Below are 10,874 nucleotides of genomic sequence, written 5' to 3' on the forward strand. Positions count from 1 at the left end.
GTTAACCTTCTTTACTGTAGTTCTTATAAATACTTGCAAAACTTAACATCAATTCTGAATTGAAACTCATATACTACAGTACATCTAGAAAAATGGAAGCAATATTGAAAATATATGGTAGTAATTAAGTAAAACATCTTTTGGAAATAAGACCAGAAAACAAGCTGCACAGGATTACATTAAACCTTTACCTAGCCCAGTTTTTTGTTCTCCCACAACTTTTTTGTTGTCCCATCTTTTTGTTCTCTCAGTTTTTTGTTCTCCCAATAACTACAACATCATACGTAGTTCAACAAGAGACAATTTGAAGGAATATTTTAGTCAAAAGAAAAGAGAGGATGATAAGGACTGAGTTTGCCTTACCAAACCATCTATTTGAAATTTGCAAATACTTGCAAATATGTATTAAATTACATGCACATTTGAAATTCTTTGTTTTGTTTTTAATTACAGCACAACTATTATTACTCATAGGCTTTAAAAAATTAGTGTATTCTATTGTAACATAATTAAATTTTTAATCATTGTATTACCCCTACCCAAAACTTTGGGAGAGGTTTGTTCTCAATAAAACTATTCCGTGCACTTATACAAATGATTTAAGAATCTTAAACTTAAGGTATTACCTTCAAAAGGTGTAGTGTAAACCAAGAAACAAGACTAAAGAACTTTAAAGTTTCTGCAGTTTTCCAACTCAAAATGGGTCCTCTGATGTACCTATCTATATGTTTATATGACATCATAATTGAAAATAACTCTCAGTGAAAAAATGTACAACAGACAGATTATAATAAATAGACACCCCCAAAACAGCAGTGATGAACAAATATAGAACTATGGTTAAGAAAAATAACAAAAATGTGGCAACCCAACTTAAGCATAGCAAAATAAACTCCAAAAACCATACTGAAAAATTATACCACAATGGTCTTCCAAATCTATTTCAACTGGATTGCTGGGGCACACATCCACTCATCTCAAATATATGAGTATTGACTCAAGTATACTATTTGTCATAGCAAAAGAATGCCTCCTGTAAAGTGCTTATCATAGATTGAATCAACTGTAGGTCACCTACTTCCAACTGATAAAATCAATTTTAGAAAAAATTAGGACCTACAGCAGGGGTGTCAAACTGCCGGCCTGTGGGCCGGTTGCATCGTACAGAGGCAGCGCCCACCCCAGCTCTGGCAATGCAAAAAAAGTCACGATACGTCGCGACACGTCATGTGACGCAGTAAGTTTGACATCTGTGACCTAGAGAAAATGAAAACCTGAGATTTGAAAAACAGTACTTTCAATTAATCACAAATCAATTTGTATAATATGGCATACAACTATTTTTACAGCCTATAAAATATACCCAGTCATCAAACTAAGAAATTACTTCAATGTTTTTGAATTGATTGATTGTATGCCTTCAAGTTGTTGTTGGCTCTTAGTGATCACACAGACAGACTTTTTCCCTGACAATCTGTCCCTAACCTGGTCTTTCACACGGTGCATATATTGGAATATTAGGCAAATGCAAATCCCAATTGTATTAAATCACTTCCCATCTAAAAAAGAGAGAAAATGTCCTATTGGATATTAGCACTCAGAAATGTTATTCCTAAAATGGAAATGGCAACAGACATATCACATGCATGGCAATTTTAAAAATGTACATAATACCAGAGGCTAGTAAAAAATTGTATTATCACTACATTTTCAAACCAGAAATAAGGGATTCATGTGCTTCAGCATGGATGTTACTGTAAGTACTGTTGAGTAAGTAGTGTTAAACTGCTTCATTGAAGAATTGTTTGCTACGTCAGAGATTTCTCACACACACACACACAGAGCACATAACATTCTCTCACTGCAGTTCAAATAATCAACCCCAGATGGCAATTTACATAGTCAACACTGTAAAGGAATCTGTGTGCTGCTGGCATTCTCAACCTCAATCAGAGAGTATGGGCGTTTGAGAATGTCACTGTTTATTTTTAATTGCTCTGTCCCTCCTTTCGGCAAGTTCAAGCGGTCACACACGTCGAAGTCTATTAGTAGAATAGGTATGAGATGCCACTTTATTTGCTGGGAGGGTTCCTTGCGCTTGGAAAGCAGCTGTTTTGCAATGTCCCCAATGCCCAGTGGGCATCAGCTGTCAATCTCAGTTAGCAAAAGGTCAGGGCAAAGAAAGGTCAAGGAATGTCATAATCCACAACGTGTTATAAGATTTTTCTTTTCTATTGCTTTGTAGGATTGAGAATTGGTAAAACTTCCCACAGGCATCCTAGTTAAACACTTCATGAAATAGGTAACAGGAAAACAAATTTAATCTCCAATTGTAACTTCAACTGTCCATATCCATATATATGTGGAATGGGGAGATGCATGCTTACTTAAAATTACAGCTATGCTGAATGCTGAATAATAGTGGCATTCTATCCAGTAATCATTCTCAGCTTAATTCTGAGGCTCAAAAGCGTTGTCTTTATTGCTTTCTCAAAAGAAAAGACAGTTCTCTTCCATGGAGCATTTGGGCACTATGAAGGTATCTCTGTGGGTGAGGGAGAGAATTTGTTGTTGTCCCTTCCACATGACACTGTCTTTTGGGGTTTATTTTGAGTTGTTTTTATATACTAAGCTGTTCAGAGTCACTGGAGTTCGGTGGCCTAAAATTTTGAAATACAAATAAATCAAGCTGCCTCTTTGGTTCATTTTTTTCTTGTTTTTTTGGGGGGCGGGGGAGGCTTTTTTACTTGGGTACTGTCTTTATTTTATGGAAAGTGGGAGGATTAATAGGTTTGGTATTTATGGTGGTTTTATATTTTTGATTCCTATAAAAGCTTTGCTTTATTTTGATGATGTAATATATAAATAAAATGATATTCCTATGTAATGAGCATAGTATACCCTGAAAGCATCACCATAAAAATATCTCTATTATGTTAATCGGTTGGCCAACTGAAAAGATTAAGTTGCTGTTAAAATGCAAGGATGGAACATTTAGATAAAACGGAATTCAATCACCAAGTCCAACTGGTTGGTAACTGAATTTAGATGGCTGCCAAACTCAACACTAAAAATAGGCTTTTTCTGGATCTAGAAATTTCTTATTTATCCTTTAATTTGATATTTTTTCATTTACATGTCTTTGTTTGCTGGTCATTTTCTTCATTATAAGGCAAGAATATTATTATTTTATGTCGTAATAAGATTTTCTTGAATGACTTTTTTATATCAACATTTATTCCAGGAAGGACCAAACTGGATTCTTGGACACTTTTGACTGCAGCCAAATATAGTGTTAATCTGTTGTTGTTTTTATTTCATTAAAATATCCTGAATTTGGTTTCTTCTCATTTTTCTTCACCAGTAAAATCAGATGAGATGTTTTCTCTATTTAAGTGCCTTGAACATTTGAGTTTCTTTCTCTTTTTAACTTTTTTTTTTTAAAAATATCTCCTTTCTTTCTGGACTCTCACCTTTTGATGACTAGCTTCAGGCATCCATTTTGCTTGCAAAGTATATAGTTTGTGAATCATGCCAATAGTAATATATTAAGAACTACACAATTCTGTATAGTATTCCCTAAAGGGTTTTTAAAGTTCCTATTAAGGAAACCAAATAAAGTTAGTTAGGTAAATGGAATACTACAGGAACAGCAAACTTTCTGGCCTTTTCTCTCTCTGATGAAGATGTTAAAGCCAAAAATGATATACTCACCTTCAAAGCAGGAATTTCTACATTGTCCCCAATATTAACTGAGCCTGAAAGAATAGTTCCTGTCATCACAGTGCCTTGGCCCTTAATGGAAAAACAGTGGTCAATGGCCATAAGGAATGATCCTGAAGGATCTCTTGTTGGTATATAAGCCTCTGACTTTAGGACCTAAAAGCAAGAGAAAATGAGACCTGTATATTGACAAAATGTCACATAAGACACAAAGAAATGAAGAGAAAAGGTATGTGATTGATTTCACTACGGCATAGCTTTCTGTTGCAACAAGACTGGAACAGTCCAAGGTCAGATAAATTGTTTGCACTGCCCAGGAGGTGCAGACATAGCAGCAGCAACAACTGGATTTGATTTTCTGCCTTAAAGTTTTGATGCAGCGCAATCAGCCTGGTTAGCAAAATATATCACAGAAAAGTTTCTGCCAACACGTATGCAAATACAGCGGCAATAACTATTTGTAACTCTGGGGAAGAAAGGGTGCGTACTAGTTCTCAGAATGTACATACATAATTAAAAGGTCAAAATTCAGAATGTTTTTTACTCTCCTTTATTTTTACAACTATGACTAATAGAAAAATTATGGCAAGGTTTTGAAGAACAATAAAGGCACACTGACAATTGAAGTTTCATTTTCCATTAGCTCTATCCAGAAATACATCACTAAGAATAAGCAGCTGGAGAAGAAAAAAAATTCAGGAAGAAGGGGTGTGAGAAGCTCAAGATCAGTCAGTAGGAGTATGAGAAGCTGGAGAAGTACCAAGACCTGAATGAGGAACTGGAGAAAGTAAATGCCAAAATGGCCCCACTGGTGGCAGGAGCCCCTAGAGCTGATCACATCAAGACCGGCTGTAAACTGTGGGCATATACTGGTCCAGCATCTGACTTTTTTAATATAAACAATGCTGCGCTTCAATGGTTAAATGGCCTAGACATTGGCATTTGAACATGTATCTTTTTAACATTTATATTTTATTGACTTCTGCTAATCTAGATAATCTAGATGAAATGTTAATATATATTGCTAGTCCATGTTTTATATGCCACACACTAAATAAATAATAATAAGAGAACTGCAATCCCAGGAACAACTCTCTGTCCAGAGCTCTCTATCCAGAAGAGTGCAGTGCTAGGAACAGTAAAACACTGCACAGAACCCACAAACTCCCAGGCCTCTGATAGAGGATCCGGGATTGAAGAAGATACATACCAGCCACCTACTTTCTTCCTTCAGGCCCTGTATTTCTCTGGCTTCTCATACACTTTCTTCCTGATGTTGCTGTCACTTGGCACAGCTAAATCTATCACCACCAGATGTTACTGCACACAATGCCAGCTGCTTGGTTGTGCTGTTCAGTACATGCTGTTTCTGCCTGCATCTTACACCCTATCACTATGTGTTGGACTGTCTCTGAGGCATCTCTGCTTCTATGGATCTGGTGCTTAGTGCCTGTTCTTATGCTGATTTAATCAGTGTCTCAGTGCTGTCTTTTAATTTTAATTCAGCCCTTTCCAATCACTGGTAGGATTTTCCAATTTTTGCCAACTCAATTATCTGTGAATGGTATGTAGTTCTACAAACCTGCTGTAAATGCATCAAGCCATGATCCATTTACCAGTCTCAGCTCTCACTCAAGAAATGAAAATATAGAAGACTCATTTGCAAAACTGTTCATGAACAAAGAAAAGTTCAATTCTATACATTATCTAAGAGTAGGGCCTACTAAAATCAGTGGAACTTATTTCCAATACATGAAAACAAAAGGCAAATTAAGACAGAAGGAATTTCAGAGTAGGTATATAATTATGATGCAGTATCCAAAATCCCAATAACAAAAATGTCAGAAATCAAGATGAAATTAATACAAGCTATACTTATTCTGTGCTGACTGTATACAGGTCATTCTTGACTTACAACCATTCATTTAGTGACTGTTTGAAGTTCCGATGGCATTGAAAAAGTGACTTATGACTGTTCCTCACACTTACAACTATTACAGTGCCCTTATAGTCACATGATCAAAATTTGGGCCCTTGACAATTGGCATGTATTTATGATGGTTGCAGCATTCCGAGACTGCCATTTGTGACCTTATCATCTGGCTTCTGATAAGCAATTTCTATTTGGTTTGTATATTTATTGTGTGTTTTTATGATGTGCACTGCCCAGAGTCAATTGGTATTGGTGGCATCTAAATGGAATAAGATGAATAAATAAATTGCATGGGCTTCTACCACTCTATTATCAACAGAGTGTTTACCAGTCCACTGAACTAGGATTCTGATTATTCCTGCAGCCTTGAGCCATTACATAATATTAATAACATTAGCATTTTTATGATACATACCTCAATTAATTCCGAAACTCCTATTGGAGTCACAGTTTCTGGGGCTTCTGGACCACCAGGTTTTGCTGCCACAGAAACTATAGGACATCCATGGAACCTGGTCCATAAAAAAAATCCATCTATGAGACCAGTTATATAATAAAGTTACAACTCAGACTTTTCCTAGTGTGGTTTACATAACATCACTATTTTATTAAATTTGAATCTATCTCTAGCAATAATTTAACAAAAACAATAATCTAACTAGTTTCTAAATTGTTTTTAAAATGAAAGAGGCATAATTGGAAATAATACAGCTTTGAATGACCCCCAACTACTGAAGATTTGCTAACCTGAGCTCTGAAAGGCTCAGATGAAGCCTTCATAAGGAGACTTTCATATTTCTTGTGGATAGCCTCCTGTAATATTGGCTCCAAAATAATAGGATAATCTAATTTCCTGTAGCATCTCAGATTGGTTTTTTACTTTCACCAGCATAATTAAGCTATTACCTAGACAAGTTTGTTACTTTCCTATTTTCTTCATGGTGCCGAGGAAATTCAGCTATAGGAACTCAATCACTTCAACACTGAAAGAATGTTCTTAATGCTAAACTAACATTTATTCCAGGCATATTTTGTTAAACAAGCCAGAGTCAAATTACCAATAAGCCAAGTAAATTACAGTTTATCTGATCAATATCTGGCTTCCCAGTCATCTTTTAGGCCAATATCATAATGTATCTCACGTGCCATAGCAGAAATAAATGATCAGAAAAGGCATGGAAGTCACCTCAGAAATCTTCAACAGCTATAACATATCCATAGAAGTTGTTTTCTATTTCTATATTGTTTCCTAATAATTGAAGCTTTTTGAGTGAAATATTAAGGAAATAATATTTCTAAAACAATGCATTATTTTTTTTAAAAAAAAATACATTTGAGGAATATATGGAAGAATATCAAATGGTACAAATTTCCCCAGCAAAACATCATTTTTAAAAATAGTTTTAACCTAACTACTTAGTTTAAGTATTGCTATTTCTAACAGTAATATATTTAAATTCAGTTTATTCATTTAAGATACATCATTAAGTACATAATACATAATACATCATTGAGTATTATCAACACTAGGTAAGTTATTGACTCCTGGACATTATTTAAATTGTACAGAAAAACTGATGTTGGCATTGTTATGATAAGTACTAACAAAGTGCCTTAACAATATGCTCAACAAGAAATTTAACTGATAAACCAAATCACAAGTACTTTTTATGAGTTGAAAAGAGGAGAGGGACAGAGAAAGAAGACTATTGTCAGGGAGAATTAGCAGAAAAGAAGAAATTCAGACAAAATAAGTGCCTTTTAACCTGAGAAGGGGCCTTCTTTAAGGCACAATATCCTTACACCTCTGTGAAATGGATATGGGATTGAAGGGGCCCCTGAAAAGAAATCAGGAAGAATCCAGAATTTCAAGTCAAACACAAGTATATAAGTAGCTACACCTTTACTTCAAAAGAAAACATTTTGGCAGAATTTAATAATGACTATTTTCCAGACCTTGTTAAGAATGTCACTACTATTAGTTGAAAAAATGAACCATACATACAGCTGAATATATTCAAGACTGATCAAAGCCAACGTCACTGATATGAAAAACTGAATGACAACACATGGCATGAAACAGAATGCTGCAGAGGTCAATTCCAAGGTTGCAGCTACATTCCAATTGAATTGAAATTATTTTCTAAATCTATCAAAACTGGCATAAACATCTGCCAATCAGAAACATTATTTTGGGTCATGGAGCAAATTAGGGCACTAAAGTAATAAGGGGTTAAACCTTATTGTACCAGTGCCCACACGGAGCCTGTAGTTGAGGCATCTATAATCTCTGTTAGTCTTATAAATGTACATTTCTTCACATCCTACATATTTTCTTTTCCAGCACAGCCACGGTTCTCCCACATCTCTGTTCCTTGGGGTACTATCTGGATGGTAACTGTTACTCCCTGGACTTCAAAGGGAACAGATACCATTAGTATAATGAATTCTTCCTCCTTTTCGCATCCCCCATTCCACCCAAAATCTGCTGTGGAATGTTGAAGGATCCTTGGATAGATCCAAAAATCCATGATTAATACAAAGGATGGAGAATTCTTGCAGCATATGCAACAGAATATAGATAGTCCTTGAACTTACGACTGGTTGCTTTATGACTGTTTGAAATTATGATAGGGCAGAACTGGGTGTCATAAAATCTCATGTGATCGCATTTCAGGTGCTGTGCGAAAAAATATTTTCTTTTCCCTTTTCTAAGTCTTCATCCAATCAACTTCATTTAGATACTTTTGGTTTTAGTATTTTGAGATAAGAAACAATTATCCCTATACACTTTCTCCTCACCACAAATAATTTTGTATATTGCAATCATGTCCTCACCCTGCATCATTTTTCTCACACACGCTGATGTTTTCTCATAAGAAATTTTAGAGCTGCTTGGTCATTTTGGTTGCACTCATCTATACTTTTTTTCCAGCTCTCTTATATCCTTTTTCAAAAATGGTTAGAACTCTACACAACATTTCAGATATACACAGTCCATAAAGGCAACATTATAAAGTTTATTTTCAATTTCTTTTCTAATTATTGTTATCTAGAATTTGCTTTTTCATAGCAGTTCAATATCTTTGACATATCCATTATAATTCCAAGATATTTTTCCTAGTCAGATAAAAATAGCTCACATGCCAGCAATGTATTCCTAAACTATTTTTGTTCCAATTACATCACTTTACATTTATTTAAGCTGAATCGTATGTGTGATTTATTTCACTATTCATTTAAAAAAAAAGTTCCTTGGTTTTTTCCATCCTGATTTCATCTGCAAACTTGGTTAGCTCACTGCATGTTGCAGTCAAGATCATTTATAAATAATTTAAAAAGAACTGATCCTAATTCATATCCTTGAAGAACGTTGCTTCTTACTTCACTCCACTGGAAAAATTGCCCATTATTTCTATTCTTTATTTTCTGATTTTTAAACTAGGTAGCCACACAGGTGGTCTTCATTTAACAGCCATTGGTTCAGCAACCATTCAAACTTGCAATGGTGCCAAACAAGTGGTACTTATGACAATCCTCAAAGTTCCAGCCATCACTATGATGCATCCCCATAGTGATTATATCATTGTGATCCAGGTGCTCAGCAAGTGGACTGGCTCTCTGAACATAGCAATGTCTGGTAATTACATGCTCACAATTTGTGACCTTCCCCACCGGCTTTCCACAAGCTAAATCAATGGGGAAGTCGGCAGGAAGTCAGAATTTGCAATCACATGAACTCCTCACTTAAACAATGGGAATCAGGGACTCCCAAACTGCTGTTGCTATGCGGCATAGTCTCCGGAGATTACACTTTAAGGCAGCATCACCTATTGATAGACATTCCAATCCCGATTATCACTGTTAAGCAAGAACTAACAGTACCCAAATGATTCCTTGATCACAAAATTAATTTAAGCATCTTTCATGAATAACTTCAGTAATAAACCTTAGAAAGTGTATAGGTCAACCTTCATTTCTATTTCAGTTGACAATCTCAAAAAAAAAAACAACCTCTATAATGTAAGGAGAGTTAACCTTTCATCAAGAGTATTCCTCTATTCTACCTGATAAAAGCTATCTACTCCTTTGTAGAAGAGGAGGGGGTGTCAGACACAGCACAAAAGAGGAGTGTCAGAAAGACAACAGGTGTCTCCCCCTTCACTTTTACCTATGTTACAAACCACAATCGATTCAACTTCTAACAGATTATCTTTGAACAACTATGGCTTTCAACAACAACAAAATGTCTACCCCCTTATCTGACTAACACATTCAATTTAAAGTTTTATTCTAAGGAAATACACTCAATTCAAGGAATTTCATCAAAAACTCCTAAGTGGCATAGAAAAAGGAATGAGAGTAATGCAACTCGTATTATGTAAACAGGTTGGGCAGGTTACTTACTTAGTATTTTCAAGGGTCTTATGCATTTTCTTCACCATCTTGTCAATGGCAGCTTGTCGCTTACCCTCTGGAAGAAGGTCAATTTTGTTCAAAACCACTATCATCTTTTGGCACGCAATCTGTCCAATCACCAAGCACTCTGCTGATTGAGTCTGCATTCCTTTAGTTATATCTATCACAAGCATCATCAAGTCAATAATCTGAGCACCTGAAAGAAAGTAACAAATTTGTAGGAATCAAAACACCATTAACATGTAATCGTGAATGCGGTTGTGAATGTTTCTTCTAACTGTTAATAGTTTTATTTAGAAAAATATGGTTTGGAAAAGACTGTATAGGTAACCCTTTGAAGTGTTTGGACATTCAATTCCAAAATTAGGACAAATTAATCAAAATAAAAAAGCAAAAGTCAAAGTCAAAACTCTAAAAGTCAAGATTCTAAATTTGACATAAAGTCTAGTCTGCAAAGAAAACATCAGAAGTGCAAGCTTTTTAGAATACCTTACTATATACTAGAATCTATTTTTCTATGATGATGATGATGATGATGATGATTTATTTATTTATTTATTTATTTATTTATTTTATTTGATTTATATCCCGCCCTTCTCCCAACGGGACTCAGGGCGGCTCACAACATATTAAAAAACATATAACCCCACCGAAGTAAAAACCAATTAAAACCGAATATTTTTAAAATCCTCCCTAGGCCAGGCCCGCTTGCTGAAAAAGCCATGTCTTGAGGGCGCGGCGGAAAGTAAGGAGATCCGGAATCGTCCGGATCTCGGGGGGTAGTTCGTTCCAGAGGGTG

At 35.4% G+C, this 10,874-nt stretch overlaps 1 protein-coding gene across 1 annotated transcript in view; it reads right to left on the reverse strand.

The window, feature by feature from the left end:
- The window catches only part of EEFSEC (eukaryotic elongation factor, selenocysteine-tRNA specific), a 111,467-nt gene extending 101,200 nt beyond the window's left edge, over positions 1-10,267 (reverse strand). Inside the window, exons 1-3 of the mRNA XM_015820854.2 lie at positions 10,064-10,267; positions 6,072-6,168; positions 3,715-3,879 (exon numbers count right to left, since the gene is read on the reverse strand). Coding sequence (XP_015676340.2) covers positions 3,715-3,879; positions 6,072-6,168; positions 10,064-10,251 — 450 coding nt within the window. The 5' untranslated portion in view covers positions 10,252-10,267. The remainder of the gene's footprint in view (positions 1-3,714; positions 3,880-6,071; positions 6,169-10,063) is intronic.
- Between the last annotated feature and the right edge of the window lie 607 nt (positions 10,268-10,874).

This window comes from Protobothrops mucrosquamatus, unplaced genomic scaffold (genome assembly GCF_001527695.2).
Source record: "Protobothrops mucrosquamatus isolate PMUCROS unplaced genomic scaffold, P.Mucros_1.0 scaffold1189, whole genome shotgun sequence".
Lineage (NCBI taxonomy): Eukaryota > Metazoa > Chordata > Lepidosauria > Squamata > Viperidae > Protobothrops > Protobothrops mucrosquamatus.